General features: G+C 38.8%; 2 protein-coding genes and 1 long non-coding RNA gene across 5 annotated transcripts; 2 read left to right on the forward strand and 1 right to left on the reverse strand.

Moving 5' to 3' along the window:
* Positions 1-2,603: 2,603 nt before the first annotated feature.
* LOC136251049 (uncharacterized) lies at positions 2,604-4,151 on the reverse strand. Of its 2 annotated transcripts, none has more exons than XR_010698896.1 (7): positions 3,444-4,151; positions 3,265-3,357; positions 3,099-3,206; positions 3,016-3,043; positions 2,934-2,969; positions 2,821-2,878; positions 2,604-2,763 (listed from the first exon to the last, which is right to left on the reverse strand). It is a non-coding gene; the product is annotated as an uncharacterized lncRNA (long non-coding RNA). The 2 variants fall into 2 exon arrangements; XR_010698895.1 differs by having other exon boundaries at positions 3,477-4,148.
* A 4,678-nt stretch (positions 4,152-8,829) lies between these two features.
* Positions 8,830-9,772, forward strand: LOC136251059 (uncharacterized). Of its 2 annotated transcripts, none has more exons than XR_010698898.1 (5): positions 8,830-9,202; positions 9,252-9,299; positions 9,354-9,404; positions 9,453-9,537; positions 9,614-9,772. XR_010698898.1 is itself a non-coding variant. In XM_066043440.1 (5 exons), exons 1-4 carry the CDS (start codon positions 9,005-9,007, stop codon positions 9,516-9,518), a joined length of 363 nt encoding a protein of 120 aa, XP_065899512.1. In that variant the 5' UTR covers positions 8,830-9,004; the 3' UTR covers positions 9,519-9,537; positions 9,592-9,772. The 2 variants fall into 2 exon arrangements, 1 of the variants encoding a protein (XP_065899512.1); XM_066043440.1 differs by having other exon boundaries at positions 9,592-9,772.
* A 3,587-nt stretch (positions 9,773-13,359) lies between these two features.
* LOC136247475 (uncharacterized) lies at positions 13,360-15,438 on the forward strand. Its single transcript, XM_066039199.1, has 2 exons — positions 13,360-13,782; positions 14,164-15,438. Exons 1-2 carry the CDS (start codon positions 13,360-13,362, stop codon positions 15,436-15,438), a joined length of 1,698 nt encoding a protein of 565 aa, XP_065895271.1.
* Positions 15,439-21,573: the final 6,135 nt, after the last annotated feature.

The raw sequence follows: 21,573 nt of genomic DNA on the forward strand, positions 1-21,573 counted from the left end.
GTGAGTGCTACCGACGTAGCTGGTGTGAGTGCTACCGACGTAGCTGGTGTGAGTGCTACCGACGTAGCTGATGTGAGTGCTACCGGCGTAGCTGATGTGAGTGCTACCGGCGTAGCTGATGTGAGTGCTACCGGCGTAGCTGATGTGAGTGCTACCGAAGTAGCTGATGTGAGTGCTACCGACGTAGCTGGTGTGAGTGCTACCGACGTAGCTGGTGTGAGTGCTACCGACGTAGCTGATGTGAGTGCTACCGACGTAGCTGATGTGAGTGCTACCGACGTAGCTGATGTGAGTGCTACCGACGTAGCTGGTGTGAGTGCTACCGACGTAGCTGATGTGAGTGCTACCGAAGTAGCTGATGTGACTGCTACTGACGTAGCTGATGTTTGAGTGCTACTGATGTAGCTGCCAATCCACCTGTCCCCAACTGAACCAGGCCTAGCTATCATTCCCCTTTTCCCTCCCTCCTAGGGGCTATACTTTAAAATGTGGGATCCAACCAGCTTAATTTGCGGTCAACCAATCCATAAATTCCTTTCAAACGAAAATTCCAGCAACCTTACCCTAAAAAGGCCAGGTACCCTCTACGCCTACCTCCAGGATGTACTATATTTCACTCCCTTCCTGTGTGAAGGGAGGAGAATGAGTATAAAATCGATGACTGGTTAGTGGGGACTTCCGGTGGTAGGTGATAACTCACTCGGCGAGACGATACTGGAGCATCTACCGATACAATAATATAGATTTAATGTACATACCTCCATAAGTGGAGTATAATCGTACATATCTGAATTACAATTATATGATTGTGTGTGAATGTATATTAACATTATTTGTTGTCAGTTAATTACAAATGTGTGTGTGTGTGCAAGTTGGCTTGAAAATTTTCCACTGAGTTTTGATTGATAACATCTCCTGGCAAAGTATTCCAAAGTTTAATTGATGATGGCATATATGAATATTTGTATGTGTCCACTCTTGTGTACGGCTGCATGAGGTGACCACGTGTATAGTGACATGTTACTGGTACTAGTATATTGTCATCAATATCAACATCAACAATATCGTTAATTATTTTGTAAAACATTATCAGTTTTGCATTTGTTCTTCTGCTTTGCAAACTAGGCCATCCCAAAGATTCCATCATTTTAGTCACACTAGCATATCTGTCTTTCTTATTTAAAGCAAATCTTGCTGATCGTCTTTGCACCATCTCTAGTCTGTCGATCAGTTGTGATCTGTGTGTGCCACCGCGGCTAGAGCACTATTGATCAAACTAGTGCCGGAAACTTTCTTGAGAATCTTCCTGGTCACATTCTGACGGCTATCACTGTGGTTCGCGGGGTAAAAGTAGAAGTTGATACCCTATTATTCATCACGATATCATTCCGTTTGAGGTAGAGATGAAATATCATTGCTCTCCGTCTCGCACTTTTACGCACGACGAGTTGAAGCTCGATCACACGAACCAACAAATGGCGCCTTCTGCATCACGTGCGTAACTGGCTGGAGGCATGCGTGATTCTTTTAGTGCTAACCACAGTTAAGCTATTAACCTCCATATAAACAAAGACTGATTACATAAGTTACGTGTAGCGTCAACCCAAATGTATAGATCAGTCTGTCCCGAAACTGGACTCTTAACTTAGACGGCACCTCTGAATATGTCACGAGTACAATCGTATTATAGACCTATATACACAGAGTCACACATACCTCAATTCAGCTGTATGCGCTTCTGCTAGACCCACACTGTAAAAATTTAGTAGTGAAGTGCTCTGCCACAATACTCACTACTTTTAAGTAGTGACATTCACTACTTTTTGTAGTGAACGTCACTACTTTTTGCAGTGAACGTCACTACTTGGTGGTCAATGTAGTGACGTCAGTGGCGGATTTAGATGGGTTTCTGGGGTTTCGATAGAAACCCCCTTTTAAATTTAGCTTAGTGGCATTCTCAATACATAAACATTATTGTATTGACAATTTGTCATAGCAAACAACTATGTACCAGCAGCATGCATGCAGTTGCACTTAACTAACACCATTTATAGTTATTAAACCCTCAGCAATACTTCGCTTTTCATCTCCCACTGCATTAAAAACGATCGAGATACTCTAATAGAGCAGTCAAGTAACTACTCTAATAGAGCAATCAAAGCTACAGCTTGTAGTCACCATATTTGCCCTATATAGTTAGCTATAGTACTTAGTAACTATTTACAGTTTAAAGCATTGAATGTATTGTAATTGCTAACCAAAAATAGCTTAAAATCCCTCTCAGAGCTTCTAAAATCTCATGATTTTCCGGAGAATTGCCATCAGATGCCTTATTTAGCTATACCAAGTTTCAGAAACCCCCTTTTAAGAATCCTAGATCCGCCACTGGACGTTCACTACAAAATTAGTAGCGAACGTCACTACACAAAAATAGTGAGTATTGTGGCAGACATTAGTAGTGACGTTCACTAGTTTGTTTTTACTGTGCACGCCTTGCCCTCAGACGGCCCATATCCCTTCCGAAATACCCAATTAATGACGTCGCTTTCGATTTATTGTTGCTATTTCACGTGAGCCAAAACAAAGTACAGTTTTACTTGTACAATAATGGAACTGAAAAAAAAAGGTAAAACAACCTCATAGTCAATGAGTTTTCAGTTATAACTGTTCTGCCTGATCATCACTGAACTGTGTAGCAAGAACCCACAACACTATCCAATCCTTGCTTTCTTCATACTGAGAACAATCACATCATTTCTTCATCTGCAAATAGTTAACATTACTGTACATACTTTGCATGTTGTAAATATACTTACTTACCAATGCCAGTTTCAAGGTGAGTAGGTGTAATGAACTTGTGGAGTCATTGATGGGACTGCTGTAGTGCATGAGATAAAAACTAGCAAAACCATACAGTATAACTCTATACTCACATCGGTATCTCTCAAACTAACCGCTCTTGGAGTGCTCTATGTATAAAAACATACATGTGACCAGCATCTTACAGCCATGTACCATGCTGTGATATTCAGCACTTGTGCACCTTGAAGATTCAAGATTGCTAGAATCACAGGGTCAGTGCAGCACAAATAACTTACTGAATCACCCAAGCAGGTAAATCATACAGAGTTTACAAAGGAGTAGACAATATCCACTTTCCTTCAATGCAATGTTCCAGCATTTCAAAAATGTAGGCAGTACAAAGCCTATATTGCATATAAGTGCACAGTCATCAATTATTATAGGGTACACATATACACATACTGTCAGATCTCCACAGTGGTTAGTAGGACGTGTAACACCTGATTACTGTCATCGTCCCTCTTCTCTTAGGTCCATGTCCTGCATGTAATTCTTCTATGAAAGGACATATATGCAGTCAACATAATGCAGCAGTGCAGCTTGCATATTACAGTATCTGACTATCTGTAGTTTATGTGCACCTCTTTTTTTAACTTTTGGTGCGATTCATTCACTCCTTCATGGTTGACGCTGTAAACACTGGTGTCATAGTGTCGATGTGCTGCTCTGTGAACAGAATTAGAGATATAAGACAAAATTACAACTTAAGAAAATAGTCATCAGCTTTCTTTCTCATCTTGAATAAATTCGTTAGCAAGTAATTGAATATAACAGTCAAAAAACCTATAATATTTATGAAGTTGTTGTAAATTTAAAAAATTGTGATAATTATAACACTGATTGGTAATGGCTCACTGCATGGACTTTCCCTTACTGCAATTTCATGTTGGTCATCTGACTTCACAGCTCACCAATGTCCTTCCCAAGAGTTAAAATTGCCTGTGTCATCATTTGGCATTCTTGAGACCCACATGCAGCTATATAAGTAGAGGATATTGTACACAGGACATGGTATACACAACTAAAATTCATACCAATACCTACAGTAAATTATTATTTATTCTTGCCAATACTATATATTAGCACACAAAGCTAAGGGGTATATATGGCCACATGTTGTCTTGGGCTTGGGCTAGGCCAGTCATATGCATCACACCCAAGAGAGATGAGACAAAGATGCAAAAGTTACACTTTTGTCTGTAACCGTAGTTATTATATTAATAACTAGCTGGGCACTTTATAATAACATGGTACAGAGATTTAAAATAAAGTACACTTCAGGAATATTACAATAATTAATATTTGTATGGGACTCATCTGATACAGATGGGTCTCTTAATACATTGCACCAGCTCCCACAGATGTAAAGCATCCCACAGAATTCCCATGCAAGAGACCAGACGAGTAGAACCGGTAAGTAAAGCGTGTCGACAGTTTTATGAGTACATGTAAAGAATGATCCCCTACAATCCCACACTCAAGCAATCCTGTGCGTACTACTGCGTGTGTAAAAGCTTCTGTTGTTCTTTTTGAAGGGGTAAGCATTGCCAGACTGACTCAACAAAATTTAATTCTGCCATGGATTCGCCTTCATTGACCCACTCGGAGTTTTACACCTCTGTTCCAGGACCACAGAAATCAGGCCAGCCCAGATTCTATGCTGGGACCATTGGATTGACTCTACTAGTCTGTTGTGGCCATGCCACTTTCTCTTCAGACAACAGATGAAGTGTGCTGCCATATATGGATTGGCGGTGAGCAACTAGTCTACAACCAGAGCACTGTTTTGTCATTGGGTCAGCAGATGTTTTACTATGTGAAGCGGTGTTGGGCCACTACTAAATATCTACCATCCAGAATCTGCTAAAGTTTGCACTTTAAATCAAATTTACTAATAACATGATGCTGATATTTCGTACATCACAAAGAATCTCTCTCGCTAAAGTTTGTAAAGAGTGGCTAGGAATTCATATTGTCTAACCAAATTCATACAAACTGAAAATAATTATAACTAATATGTGACTGAATTTTGGAAAATCACCCATATGGGTGCATTTGACACCTAAAATATTTAATGATCAAATCACAAACTTTATAGTGCAAATCTACTTGTTGATGGATTTAAGCCATTCTCAATACCTTAAATTACAAGAAAATTCTTGAAATATTTTCATAACTGTTCCCTGTTCTTATTAGCAGCCCATTAAACATAAAAATTCTAATTATTTCATGTGCATCCATATGGGTGATTTTCCAAAATTCGGTCAGACATACGATCTGTAGCATTTAGCTAAGTCTGTTCCATGTCCACCGAGACTGTAGCTACATGACACTGTTTGTGGCAACATGTTACCCAAAGACTTTCTTTTCTTCCTGAGTGTAGCTAGCCGCATGATTTTTCATTCGTTGTTCATTCTTTTTTCCGACCCATTGACTAAAAGAATAAAAGGGACAAGCGAACAAGAGCGCCTGAGTTACCCAAGAGTGGGCAAAACCAGTTCTTCCTTCCCGTCAGGGGGCCGCTGGTAGCTCAACAAGGACGGCAGCTAACTGCTGTTATATTTGTACATACAAACTAGTACTCACTCGAAACATCAGTCACTTAGTACCATCTGTGCTTCGGCTGCACCATACTGCCACTCGAGCGTCAGTCAATCAGTAGCTGCAGCTCAGTGGTTCTTTGTCACAATAGCGATTCGCCCCTGACGACGTTTCACACAATGCAGTCAGTCTTGACCACAATTATGTGAACAGAAGAAGGCGTTTACGCGTATATGTAACGTCGTTCATTGGCAAGCTATACACCCGTATACGGCCTGCCATCTTGCTCCGTCTCTGTATTTGTCCGTATACGTCTGAAAATGACTGTTTTGTATATATCCGTATATGCTTCTAGTTGCGCTGTGAGTACCACGCTTCGACTCCATTTTAAATTTCGAATTTCAGCCGCGCCAAGGAGCGTGGCACGTGCGTCTACATGAAGTGTAATTATAGGGACTTCCTGAGGGATTTTCTGCGTAATGGATCACGTGATACCCCATCTAACTCGATCTCTTCTTCGAAGCCATGGTTCAACAAATGAGGTACACGTTTACGCTTTACACACTGTTAAAACAGGAGAGTAACAGTAACTATGGAAGTAAAATATTTTACTCTAAAAAGGGAGTTCGGATTACTAGGAGAGTATCAGTAACCCACTAAGGGTAAAGAGAACTCCAAGCAGCGGCGGAGGAAGTAGTTGATATGAGGGGGGGCTGGGCTAACCCAAACTTATTTCTATAGTTTGGTAAGGTGAGAACAAAAAAAAAGGGTCACAACCAACTGACAAGAGCTTTCCACCTCACTAGCTACCATTTCTAGCTGATAAACTACATAAAAATGGAAATATTATATGGGGTCCACAGTTCATACTCGATCAGCAGTCAGTTGAAAAAATTCAAAGAAGAGCTACCAAGTTAGTGAGCGAAATTAAAGACTTGCAATATGTTGACAGATTAAACCACCTAAACTTACCATCTCCCAGATATCGACGTCGTAGAGGGGACTTAATTTACACATACAGACTATTTCATAACATGCTGGACATGGATAGCTCATCTTTATTTACCCTTCGATCATCTTCTATAACAAGAGGTCATGATTTAAAGATCTATAAACCACACGCTACCTGCTTGCCACGCCGTCACTTTTATTCAGTAAGAATTATAAATGATTGGAATGGACTCCCATATGACTCAGTTAATGTTCATTCAACCAATTTGTTTAAGACACACCTAGATAGATTTTATTATGATTACCAGTATGATATTGTATAGTTATTTTTGTAGTAGTTTGATTGTATAGATCAGGTTTTTACAGGCTTTGCCTCCTTACCTGTACCCCCAATAATAATAATAATAATAATAAAATCCTTACATAGCTCGCTACACACTGACTACTTTATTAGAGTGACTGCTCTATTAGAGTATCTCGATCTTTATCACAGTTTTCAGCCCCACTCCAAGAAAGATAATTTCGTTGTGATATCGCAGACCGAGGGGGGGCTTTAGCCCCCTAGCCCCCCCCCTTTCCGCCGCCTATGACTCCAAGTAAGTGAAAGCACCAAACTGAAGAGTTCCCATTACCAGCTAGCTAGTAACTAAGGTGAACTCAGTGAGCCAGTATATATATATATAGCCTGAGGCCACATAGCTGAACTGAATGATGAGCCACTTATAGCTGTCTTACTATGATATTTTCTCCATTAACTAGCCAGTTCAATTCTAGCCACTCATGTAAAAAGGAAAGTAATTATTTAGGTTTCCTTTTCAATGGCAGCCATTTACTGACTCATGTTTTATTTTACAGACTAACCAAGACATAGTGAAAGAAACAGACAGTACGAAAGCAGGAGGACGAATTGTTAATCAAGAGTCAAGAATATTTTGAAATACGTATGTATAATTATTAAATACCATTTCTATTACAAGCGCATTATTTAGAGTGAAGAGTATTACCATAGAAACGGCTTCTTTAACAACAGAACCGTGTTGAGTAGTTATTATTATTATTAATGGACAAAAATTGCTTGGCAGTACAAGACTATCAAGCTAGGCCGCAGGCCTTTGAGAGTGCCCATATCTTGTTGTTCTCCATAAATCATCAAGATTCTTCTTAAACAATGCCACGGTTGGTGCAGAAATAACATCTGCTGGAAGAGAATTCCACAAATTAACTACTCTGTTGGTGAAAAAATTATGCCTCACTAGCAGCCGAGATGAAATTTAAAGAGTTTACGGTGGTGACCTCTGGTGGTATCCGTATTACTCAAAGTGAAAAATGAGGTAGGGTTGATGTCATAGTAACCATTCAATATCTTGTAGGTCTCAATTAGATCTCCCCTTTGACGTCTACAATACAGTGAATATAAACGTTGAAAGCGGTTTGTTTCTCTGATGAATTGTAGTGCTTAAAAGGTGATACTAAAGTGTTTACTTGTTCGTGAATAATTACTGGACGTTCACTATCTCGTTCATTCTTTCTTCAGGCACGTTTGAGCTCATATCTGAGTCGTCTCGTGTGACACGCCGGGTTGGCTACAACGGAATTCACCACTGCTCGTGAGGGTTTAGGCGCCTTATCGTGACACCATATCAAAACATATGTATGGGATTTGTCAAATCAAGCATTTTCAGGTGGTCAACATTAAAAGTTTTCAAACACTGGGTTAAACCTTTAAAATTTAAGAATTATGCATTAAATAAATCTAATATCTGTTTAATATCCTTTTTGAAACCTCAACTTGGTAAAACAGGCTGATCATAAAATCTCATCATTCCTTGTCATTTGTTGTCCAATGCAAAATACATGTATTTTACACTACACGCAAAAACATTAATTTACAACCTTTAACTCACAAATTTTCTACAGCACACCATACAATAAAAGAAAGCCCTTGAATTTCTCTATCCAATTCCGACCGTACAAATGGGAAAATGTCGCCATAGCGACAGTTATTTACAGCTGATGATGACATAATACGCGCTCCATACATTAACCTATTGGAAAATTTAATTATCTCGCCGGGAAAATCCCAATTTACAAGTTGTTATCCTCAACTAAATTCGCTAAATTTGGTATTATTCTACGCAGCGAAGGATGCTTAATAAGACTCCGACCGTACAAATTGTTAAACAGGTTAGTTTATAGAAATATGTTTAAAAACACGTGTTTTTACGGGCATTCTGAACACGTAAATTTTGCGGTACAAGGCTCCTTTCTAGCTTCCCCTTCGTTACTACACAAAGAACTTATACATGAATCGAATCGCCTTTCATTAAGGAATCTGATAAACCAAACTTCGTGTCTGTCCACCAAAGTACGCGGAAGTTATGGCGCCTTGTTTAGAGGACGGTGTTATTTTATATGAAACAGGCGTAACCCATTCGGAAATCCGGAATATCTTACACAAGTTTTGATATGCAGCAGAAATAGTTCAAGACTCAGGGAAAAAGAATAAAATTCGGCGGACTCAGCTGTATCACTGACTAGTACGTACAGTATTCAGCCCACTCACCGATAGCTACTAGTATTCAATGTGTAAGAAGTTGAAGACTTGAGTGAGGAGAGGAAAGCCACCTAGCTTAAACATGGCGTACATATCATGTCCGTCTGCTTTCAGTTGACGTTAGCAGCCGGACACAATGATATTGCTGGTAAGGTCAGTAGCCTGTATCATTGTCAGTGTCTTTACATAATTACATGCAGATTCACTGGTAAGATATATCGTCTGCAGTTAACAAGAATCTTTATGATACAATATAAATTGTGTGTCTTCGACTTCATCAACTTTCCAAGACCTGTAAGGAGATAATGTTTATAGTTACGTAAGCACATATTTACTTTTTTAGCATGGATGTCTCAATGTCACTGAGAACATAGAATTTAAACAACATCCAGTACGTGTGCTAACATACAGTGACTGTGCATCAATTTGTAAACATATATTACAGGTGCCACAAGAAATCAGTGAACAAGTAGACAAACAAAATGATGAACTCCAGGTAGCAAAAATGTGCTGTTTTGCATGATAGCAACTGTGGTTATTTTAGTTTACACTACCAATGCTGCTGGTCTGGCAGAATTGTTTTTACAATTTTGTTGGAAACTGCGTGTGATGTACCTTCAGCCATACAGGTAACAAGTGTGTGATTGTTGAATATTTCTTTACTATACTGCTATTTACTACAGCTGATAACATGTCATGTGACAGGCAGTAACTCCAGTGAAGTGGCAGTGAAGTGTCTTTGCTGATGATGAAATGAAGCCTTGCTACTGATCTCTTGAGTGACTTTCCAATATTATAAAGCTGGATATTGTAAACATTTTGTTACAGTTTTGCTGTATGTCTTTAACATCATTTGAGATTTAATACAGAGTCATTTGTAGAATTTCATGGAGTAAAGGAAACACATTGCATGCTTATGTGAACTCTCCTAGAGTAACTAAAACTCCCTACAATAGATTTTTCAAAGGGTTCCTGTTACTCCTTTGCAGGGTGTTAGTTACTCTCCACAAAAATATAGGGGTGTTAAATCCTCCCTACACTGGGAACTCCCCTAGGGGAGTAACAGTTACTCCTTATTTTTAACAGTGCAGTACTAAAGTAAGGTTGTTTTGTGTGCTGCTGTAAATCCTCGCGTGAACCTTAAGCTACTTCATGGTTGGGCAAATGTTTGTGATGGCTGGGCAAGAAACTGTGATGGTTGGGCAAATTCCCGCCCATGCCCACCCTTGGCTACGCCACTGTTCGAAGCTTTAGTGTTAGCTTCCAAGTTACAGGTTTTCTTGCACTTACTAACATCCTTCTTAAGTTTTATCTTTCTGGTCCTATTTAATAAGTTTGCAAGCACTTTGAAAGTGCATGTATAGCAGGAGTACTAAACGACGCGATCGATCGATTGCAAATGGGCGTGTCTGCTATACTGCAATTATCAGAATCATGCATAGGTAAACACCAAACATAGGCTAAACGGATCTTCGTGGTTGTTAGCCCTGCCACTACAAGATCAAGGTTTCCATCTAACTAAACAGGAATTCTGGGATACACTCCACCTGCGTTATGATTGGAATTTACTGAATACTCCTAGTCACTGTGTTTGTGGTGCCAATTTTTTACTGATCACTGGCATGCCATGATATGTCGGCATGGTGGCTTAACATTCGTGCGTCATAATGATTTGCGTGACATCACAGCTGAGTTACTGTCTAAAGTATGTAATGACGTTGCCATCGAACCACCTCTTCAATCTCTCAGTGGAGAAGTAATTACTCCTCAGTCTGCCAACCGACAAGATGATGCCAGAGCCGATATTCATGCTCGTGGATTTTGGGGGCGGCGGCAATGTGCCTTTTTTGACATAAGGGTGTTTCATCCAAATGCACAGAGCTACCACAATACTTCTATTCCATCTGTATATAGACGTCATGAGCAACAGAAGAAGAGGGAGTATGGTGATCGTGTCCGTGAGGTGGAGTTGGCATCTTTCACTCCTTTAGTTTTCTCAACAACCGGGGGTATGGGCAAGGAAGCAGTCACTTTTTATCGCCGTTTAGCCGAATTACTTTCCAGACGTAACACCATAACCTACAGCAGCTCTCTTGCGTGGCTTCGTTTTTTGTTGTACTTTTCTCTTTTAATATCTGCAACTATGTGCATTCGGGGAAGCCGTTCCATCTCTTACAGATCATCTGATGCTTCCCCGGAACTGGGCCTTGTAAGTGGCCCTAGGGACTTTTAATTGTCCCCATTATTGTTGTTTCAGTTGTGTCCAGCACACATGCCTTTTGTGCTGGGGGTGGTAGGCGGGAATAATAATTATATATATATATATGTATCTTTTCCTGCATTATATATCACTTTATAAGGTGTTTCAAGGCTATAACAAGCTAAACTGCGTAGGTTTAAAAGTGGGCGTGGCACTAGCCAAGAAATGAACATCGATCGCGCAAGATCAATAATCACCTGCAATAAAGACAACAACGTTTAATTCTTTCGTAAACAATGAGTGCATTATACAAAGCTTCGAAGGATACTTTTAAAATTCGAAGTTTACTTAACCTTAGAACCACCCGAAACATTCGAAGCTTCGTCCCAGCCCTAATATACAGTACTGCTCAGCTGTAATGTATGATGATATGTACAGTAGCAGAGCAATGGCAATCTTCAACTACGCAGTAAGGTTTGATTTAATTAGAGTGTTTCACATGATTTGTGGCAACATATCTAAGCAACCTTCTGTCTCCAAAAGAAAGGCTGTCAACAACAGGTAAGTAATTTAGTCATATTAGTGAATTCAGCACAATAAATTAATTTATTTGCATAGACCATGATGCCATTGTCACCATATTATGCATAGAATGAGGATATTTGTGTATAATTTTGCCAATTACCTGCACTGTCTCAAAGCAATATGCAGGATGCTTGTACATAGGATACACACTTGATATAATATAATTATATTATGCTTATCCATACAGGTGCTCAGTCAATATTGTATATAGCTAATACCTATATGTATATTGTATACCTATATATTGTATAGCTATACCTATATTGGTATGCAGCTACATTTGTCGTCTCCTTGAAAGTAAGCTGCCAAGAAGATATTCCTGAAGAAAAGTTGTGCTTTCCTTCCCCTTCGTGAACAGAAATGTCGTTGAACGCAATTTCAACTCCCAGTCCAGGTTTACTGCCGTTGAAACGACCGAGATCTAAAGACAGCTCAAACCAGCGCGAGAAGAAATCCAAAAGAAACAGTACTTGCCCAATATGCGATGAAGTAATTAAAGAAGCTACAAAGCACAGGAAAGGTGATGATGCAATCTATTGTGAAGACTATACTGTGACGCGTGGGTACATCGTAGATGCACTGGGTTATCAGCAACGAACTTCGCGACATTAACTGATTAAGAGATGCACGTTCTTTTGTCTATACTGTGAGATCCAAGCGCAGAAGGCAGAAATAGACAGCTTAATGTCGACCATTACTACACTTCAAACTTCTCTAAATTATTATTATTATTATTATGATAATTGCAAAATCTCGCAAGCGAGTATGTACTGTAAGTGCAATATATGTACAAAATTAATTAATATTAAGTAAGTAAGTAAAAGAGTCAGTTGAAGTAGCGTTAACTATTTCAGTTGGTAATTTGTTCCATAATGCAATGGTGGCTTGGAAGAAGCTAAACTTGTATGGATCAATCCGTGTAAAGGGTACAGTAAGTTTGTAATCATGGCCTCTAGTAATTCCTGGATTGTAGTTGATATAGTTAGGTAGTTTTAATTCTATTATATGGTGGGTAATCTTATACATCATTTGTAATCTGAGAGTATCTCTACGGCTGTGCAGGCTGTTCCATCTTAGTGTATTTATCATCTCAGTAACACTACTCGTATATCGGTAATCGCCATTTACAAATCTTGCTGCTCGTCGCTGTACCGATTCCAGTTTATCGATGTTACATTTAGTATGGGGGGCCCAGGAACAAGCAGCATATTCTAAAATTGGTCGAACATACATCAGATAAGCATCAGATTTCATTTCACATTTACATGAAGACAAGTTCCTCTTTAAGAAAGCTAGAGCACTGTTTGCTTTTTTACACACCGAGTCAATATGCTTGTTAAAATTTAGCTTGGAATCGATGACAATTCCCAAATATTTAGCTTCATTTACATTTTCAAGAAAGTGATTATACAATGTATAGGAGAAAGCAAATATATTTCTTAGTGATGTCAGTAATACTTGGCACTTATCGACATTGAAGATCATCATCCACTTCTTGGCCCACTGCTCTAAATTGTGTAAATCATGTTGGAGAATTTCCTGGTCATTAAATGATCTTAAACGCAAACTAGACCTTGTTAATCAACCACAGCAGACTTCTACTCAAACTGTTCATGCTCCAGTTGTTGACAAAGTTTCAAACACTGTCTATCAAAATGCCACCAACATGGATAGGAAATTCAACATCGTTGTGTATGGTGTAGCAGAAAATCCCCAAAATACCAACAGACAACTCCGAATGAAAAAGGACATGGAAAACGTGATGGAGGCTCTGTCTCCAACTGATATTGACATTGAACCTAGTGATATAAAAGATTTGTATCGTCTCGGCAAGTATGACCAAAAGAGTGAGCGTCCCAGACCCCTTCTGGTGAAGTTCCTTCGTTCAAACACAGCAATTGACATCCTAAGTTCTAAGTCTAAGCTTGAAGCTCCAATCTACATAAAACCTGATCTAACTCCTCAGGAGCGTCAAAAGGAATGCTTATTATTGAAGGAAAGGAGATCCCTAATTGACAATGGTACCGAACGGAGATACATCAAAATAAGAAATGATTCCTTATACCTCAACAACAAGCTTCACTGCAAAGTGAGTACAGATGGTAACAAATTAGAGTATGTAACTGTATCAGCACAGCCACTTAATAATACCTCTACCACAAGCATGGAGTCATCCTGACTCCCTGTTTCCACTATAACTAACTCAAATCCTGACTCAAATTCACAGGTATTTAATAACTCTACTAATAACCCAAACTCAAATAATGTATTAAGTGATTTGAAACTGTCTATTGTAAATTTCTGTAGTGTTACTAACAAACGAACCCAACTTGAAGTTTTTCTGGTTACCTATGGGACAGAATCACATTTGAATGAATCTATTCTAAACTCTGAGGTTTTCCCAAATAATTATCAAACATACAGAAAAGACAGAAACACTTCTGGTGGTGGTGTGTTTATTTCCATAAAGGGCTCTATACCATGTACACAAATTAATGACAATTCAACTATTGAAATAGTGTGGGCTCACGTTCATCTTGACAAGAACAATGACTTTATCATTGGCTCCTTTTACTGTCCTCCTCACTCAAGTGATACAATACTTGACAACTTGCAGTCTTCCATAGACATGATTAAGCAAAAGTATCCCCACACTCAAATTATTCTTGGAGGTGACTTTAATTGTCCAGGTATTGACTGGGAAAACAGTACACTAATAAATTCCTATGTATCATGTCACTTTCGTGAAAAACTTATTGACTTATCACACAACTACCAACTGTCTCAGTTAGTCACCTTCCCTACAAGAGCTCAAAATGTTTTAGACTTATGCTTTACTACTAATCCTAATTCTGTGATATCATGTGAACCACTTCCAGGCTTGAGTGACCACAACGCTGTTTTAGTATCCATCAAGATTCCTAAACGTGTAATTAAACAACATCCCAGAACTGTTTACCTTTACAAGCTAGCTGACTGGGAAAAAATAAGAGAGGAATTATCAGACTTGTCACATGATTACTTTGAAATAAATCAAGCATCACCCCAAAGCTTAGATGAAAATTGGTCCTTCTTCTTACAAAATTTACAAGAAATAATAAACACTCATACTCCTACCAAGAAATTAAGTACAAGAATTCACCTTCCCTGGCTGTCTTCTGCTTTAAAACGACTCATACGTAAAAAGCAAAGAGTTTATAGAAGAGCAAAGCGTTATTGTCGAGATAGTGACTGGAATGAATATAAATCATTACAAAAAGAGATAGATCATAAACTAAAGTACCAACACAAATCCTACCTGACAAACCTAACTTCATCACCAGACAGTAACAAAAAGTCTTTATGGCACTACATCAAGTCACGAAAACAAGAAAACAATGGTATTAGTACATTAATAAATCCTATAAATGGTCATATCATAACCAATCCTGTGGAAAAAGCAGACACCCTCAATCAACACTTTCAGTCTGTCTTTACATCCGAAGATAATAGTAACATTCCTGACAAAGGTCCATCCTTATTTCCATCTTTACCTACATTTGAGATTACCGAACAAGGAGTCTACAACTTGTTAAGTACCTGTGACACATCCAAATCCCCAGGACCTGACTCCTTGCATCCATATGTACTGAAGGTCACAGCTGCCGAATTATATCCCATTCTAACTCATATTTTCAAACAATCACTAGAATCTGGTGAAGTCCCATTACAATGGAAGCATGCCTATGTCACCCCAATATTTTAAAAAGGTTCCAAAGCTCACCCAGGCAACTACCGTCCTATCTCACTCACCTCAGTAGTTTGTAAAACAATGGAGCATATCATCGTGAGTCAAATTATGAAGCATTTGGAGGACCACAATATTCTTTCAGACAACCAGTTTGGATTTAGATCAAAACATTCCTGTGAGACTCAACTACTCATTACTGTTAATGACATTGCAAAAGATATTGACAGGAACCTGCAAGTTGATGCTGCTATATTAGACTTTTCTAAAGCATTCGACAGAGTAGCTCATTCTAGACTTCTCTACAAATTAAATTACTATGGTATAAGAGGAACTGTCTTACAGTGGCTCGAGTCCTTCCTTCATGGTCGTACCCAACATGTTGTAGTAGAAGGCTCTAGATCTTCTACATGTCAAGTTACATCTGGTGTTCCACAAGGTTCCGTACTTGGTCCTGTGTTGTTCCTAATTTACATTAATGATATTGTAACAAACATCAAGAGTGAAATTAGATTATTTGCTGACGACATTCTACTCTTTAAAACTATAGCTACGACCAACGATCACAGAACACTGCAAAATGACTTAGATTCCTTAACACAATGGGCTAGCAACTGGCTGATGGAATTTAACATTCCCAAATGCAATATTTTACAATTTACAACCCACCACAGTAAAAGCACTTTTACATATAAAATGTCTAATATTCCATTGAATATTGTATCAGAGCACACCTATCTTGGTATCCGCCTCCATCATACACTATCATGGGAACCTCATGTTAACTATATTTGTGGAAAGGCAAACCGTCTTCTTGGATTTCTGAAAAGGAATTTATATAATGCCCCAATACAAATCAAAGAACACTTTTACAAACAATTATTGTTACCTTCTATTGAATACTGCTCAGCCATCTGGGATCCTTATCACCAAACAACAGTTAGCAAATTAGAAATGATCCAACACCGAGCTGCAAGATTTGTTCTTAATAAACCATGGCACAGATCCAGTCAACAACACAGTATTACAGATATGCTTAATTACCTTCAATGGCCAAGTTTAAAAAGTAGAAGGAATGCTAGACTTATATTATTATTCAAGATTGTAAGAAACTTACTGGTGCTACCAAATCAAGACACGGTAGTGTGTCGTGCGGCCCAAAAAGCCGGCGCGTAACACCCGTGAGTATATTGACAGGAAGAAAGAAAACGCAATTTTCGCACCGCCGTAGCTCCGTGCTTCCTTGATGAAACAAGACGATTTTTGCTGTGGACATGCCCTCCAACTGCAGTACTCCACATTCTAAATTTGAGCGAAATCGCTTCGCGCGTTCCCGAGATATGCGAATTCAAAAATTGGCTCAGTTTCTTGGTTTTTTTTCTTATTTTCTTTTTCTTGTTTCACACTTACAAAAACTGCTATAAAACGCGAACGCCACATCCGATTTCCTTGAAATGTAACACACAGAAGGGGTATATAAAGGCGCATCTCGGTACCAACTTTGGCTGGAATACATACGATAAACAGGCAAAGAGTTATGAGCGATTATTCACGAAAAATAACACCAATATGTTGTCACGCCTACAGGGTAAACCGCGTAAGGGAAGAAACTGAAAATCGGTGGGTGAATAGGTTAACTATTTAACCTCAAACCTTTTGTGGTTTGAAAGAAATCGAGCTAAAAAACAGGAAGATACAACGAAAAAACCAACAGTGTGTAACAATTACGCAATCGAGATTAGCTAATAAAAAACGACTGCTTGCCACGCCTACCAGATAAACCGCTTGGGGTAATGCTTTGAAAATCGTTGTACAGATGGAGTAATCATCTTAGAAAGGCTCATCAATGGTGTAGAAGAATCAGACTTAAAGCCACGGAGTTATAACACGAAATCCAACTTGGTGCAGCAAGTGCGAGATCGAGATACTCTAATAGAGCAGTCATCCTAATAGAGCAGTCACCCTGAAGAGAATTCAAGAGATCAGTTAGAAACAAGAAACCTGTATAGAGATCAGCTACACACAAGTCACCCTGTAGAGAGATCAGCTAGAAGAAGTTACCTTGTAGGGAGTTCATGCAACTATGGAAAGAGATAGTTCAGCTAGAAGAAATCACCTTGTAGAGTTCAGCTACAAACAAATCGCCCTGTGGAGAGATCAATAGAAGAAGTTACCTTGCAGAGAGTTCAGCTACAAAGAAACCATCATGTAGAGAGTTCAGCTACAAACAAATCTCCCTGTAGAGAGATTAGCTAGAAGAAGTTACCTTGTAGAGAGTTCAGTTACAAAGAAACCACTATGTAGAGAATTCAGCTACAAACTAGTGACCCTGTAAAGACATCAGCTAGAAGAAGTTACCTTGTAGAGAGTTCAGCTACAAAGAAACCATTCTGTAAAGAGCTCAGCTGCAAACAAATCACCTGTACAGAATTCAGCTACAAACAAATCACCCTGTAGAGAGTTCAGCTGCAAACAAATCTCTCTGTAGAGAGATCAGCTAGAAGAAATTACCTTGTAGAGAGTTCAGCTACAAAGAAACCACCATGTAGAGAGTTCAGCTGCAAAGAAATCACCCTGTAGAAAATTCAGCCACAAACAAATTGCCCTGTAGAAAGATCAGTTAGAAGAAGTTACCTTTAAGAGAGTTCAGCTACAAAGAAACCACCCTGTAGAGAGATCAGCTAGAAGAAGTTACCTTGTAGATCGTTCAGCTACAAACAAATCACCCTGTAGAGAGATCAGCTAGAAGAAGTTACCTTGCAGAGAGTTCAGCTACAAAGAAACCATCATGTAGAGAGTTCAGCTGCAAACAAATCACCTATAGAGAGTTCAGCTACAAACAAATCTCCCTGTAGAGAGATCAGCTAGAAGAAGTTACCTTGTAGAGAGTTCAGCTTCAAACAAATCACCCTGTAGAAGATCAACTAGAAGAAGTCACCTTGTAGGGAGTTCATGCAACTATGGAAAGAGATAGTTCAGCTAGAAGAAATCACCTTGTAGAGTTCAGCTACAAAGAAACCACCATGTAGAGAGTTCAGCTACAAACAAATCACCCTGTAGAGAGATCAATAGAGGAAGTTACCTTGCAGAGAGTTCAGCTACAAAGAAACCATCATATAAAGAGTTCAGCTGCAAACAAATCACCTGTAGAGAGTTCAGCTACAAGCAAATCTCCCTGTAGAGAGATCAGCTAGAAGAAGTTTCCTTGTAGAGAGTTCAGCTTCAAATAAATCACACTGTAGAGAGATCAGCTAGAAGAAGTCACCTTGTAGAGAGTTCAGTTACAAAGAAACCACCATGTAGAGAGCTCAGCTACAAACTAGTGACCTTGTAGAGACATCAGCTAGAAGAAGTTACCTTGTAGAGAGTTCAGCTACAAAGAAACCATTATTTAAAGAGCTCAGCTGCAAACAAATCACCTGTACAGAATTCAGCTACAAACAAATCACCCTGTAGAAAGATCAGCTAGAAGAAGTTACCTTGTAGAGAGTTCAGTTACAAAGAAACCACCATTTAGAGAATTCAGCTACAAACTAGTGACCGTGTAAAGACATCAGCTAGAAGAAGTTACCTTGTAGAGAGTTCAGCTACAAAGAAACCATTCTTTAAAGAGCTCAGCTGCAAACAAATCACCAATACAGAATTCAGCTACAAACAAATCACCCTGTAGAGAGATCAGCTAGAAGAAATTATCTTGTAGATAGTTCAGCTACAAACAAATCACCCTGTAGAGAGATCAGCTAGAAGAAATTACCTTGTAGAGAGTTCAGCTACAAAGAAACCATCATTTAGAGAGTTCAGCTGCAAACAAATCACCTGTAGAGAGTTCAGCTACAAACAAATCACCTTGTAGAGAGATCAGCTAGAAGAAATTACCTTGTAGATAGTTCAGCTACAAACAAATCTCCCTGTAGAGAGATCAGCTAGAAGAAATTACCTTGTAGAGAGTTCAGCTACAAAGAAACCACCATGTAGAGAGTTCAGCTGCAAAGAAATCACCCTGTAGAAAATTCTGCCACAAACAAATTGCCTTGTAGAAAGATCAGTTAGAAGAAGTTACCTTTTAGAGAGTTCAGCTACAAAGAAACCATTCTGTAAAGAGCTCAGCTGCAAACAAATCACCTATACAGAATTCAGCTACAAACACATCACCCTGTAGAAAGATCAGCTAGAAGAAGTTACCTTGTAGATCGTTCAGCTACAAACAATTCACCCTGTAGAGAGAGCATCTAGAAGAAGTCACCTTGTAGAGTGTTCAGTTACAAAGAAACCACCATGGAGATTTCTGTAATCAATATAATATTATGTATTATATATAATATAATTTGTACATTTACTGATAAAATATTTAAAGTACATCTACTTCATCTTTGTCTTCTTCCTGTGGTAAAGAAAAAAAGCATAGGTTAAAAAAGTCCCAAAGCTGGCCATAGGCCGGCTTTGGGGTATACAAATACAAAAAGAAATGAAATCTAATCCAAAACAGCCAAGCTGTAAAAAAAGCGTGCGCCCCTCAGAAAGGCTATGGTGAAAAAAGATGTGAAATCCAAGGTGGCGGCCAAGAAATGGCTGTGATGGTAGGTTAATGGTAAAAATTTTAATAACGACAATTCAGGTGAATTTTTGTGCCGCTTGGTCTTAGCACAAAATTCACCTGAATTGTCATTATTAAAATTATTACCATTAACCTACCATCACAGCCATTTCTTGGCCGCCACCTTGGATTTCACATCTTTTTTCACCATAGCCTTTCTGAGGGCTGCACACTTTTTTTACAGCTTGGGTGTTTTGGATTAGATCATTGTTTACCCCAGCCAACCCCTGTATCATATACCCGTGCCAATAATCCCCTCAAATTTGCACAGCTGCAATCCAGAATTGATTTATATAAGTATTCTTTTCTGCCAAGAACAATTATTGATTGGAATAACTTGAAAATTGACAACATTGACACAATTAACCTTGACACTTTTAAGAACATTATAGATAAGCTAAACAATTTGTGATTTGTAATGCACATTAGCGTGTTGCCCCTGGTGGGCTTTGCTAATTAATAATAATAATATAATAATAATATTGTATACTTTTCTATTTCACCTTGTTGTTAGCTAGGTTAAGTAATCATTCATCTAAAGTCCCCAGTTCTTTTTAGGTTAGGTAATCCAAAGGTTGCAGCACATGCTGCTGTTAGTCCTTCAGTGCTCAGGGGCGGATCAAGGGGGGGCTTTGGGGGCTGAAGCCCCCCTCCCCCCCCTTCACTTTTAGGCTTTACTTGATCAATATGCTGAGTATTTAATTATAATGAAATTTTGTCTTAGCGTAATTATATGATCACTAATAATACAAATACTCATAAAATCACCTTATAAACATCTTTCCAAGGTATTATCAGTGGATTTATGCTAAAGTTTATGCAACAAGGACCCGGATCAGCATTGGAGGTGTACAAGATCGAGATACTCTAATAGAGCAGTCAGCTAACTACTCTAATAGAACGTTCACTGGAAGCAAATAGTTAGTTCTGTTATGGAATTTTTCCAAATCTGCCTGCACCTATACATACAATGAAGTGCATTGGTCTGTTTAAAGGGCTTCATTCATCTACTTGTGTAGTTAATATGTATGGCAATACTTAATTCAGGTACACAATTTCCATTGAAAATGCTCTCAGATTCAATCTTGTATTGTTCAAATTACAAAATTTTCCACTTACAACATTATTATTATAACATACACCTATTCAGTGTTGTGCAATTGTGAGAGGGTGCATCATGTACTTGGTTGTCTGTACCTACCCAAACTTTTCCATTAACAAAATGCTTCAGAGAGCCATACCTATAATCTAAAGACAGTATATAAAATATCTACAGGCAGAAAATATTATGAATTTTATGTGGAAATGTCTCCAAATTGCAGTATTTTAGCATCTATTTTTTTTTAATTTCCTGGGGGGACATGCCCCCAGACCCCCCTAGTTCCAGCATGCTTTGCTCTACCCAAGACATTAATACTTTGAGTTAGCCCCCCCCCCCCTTTTATAAATCCTAGATCCGCCCCTGGTGCTGGTCATTGTAAAGTGCTAATACCAATAATTATTAGTAGTATTTGATATGTGTTTGGTTTCCTTGATACTGTGCGTAGACAATGTAGCTT

This window comes from Dysidea avara, chromosome 1 (genome assembly GCF_963678975.1).
Source record: "Dysidea avara chromosome 1, odDysAvar1.4, whole genome shotgun sequence".
Classification (NCBI taxonomy): Eukaryota; Metazoa; Porifera; class Demospongiae; order Dictyoceratida; family Dysideidae; genus Dysidea; species Dysidea avara.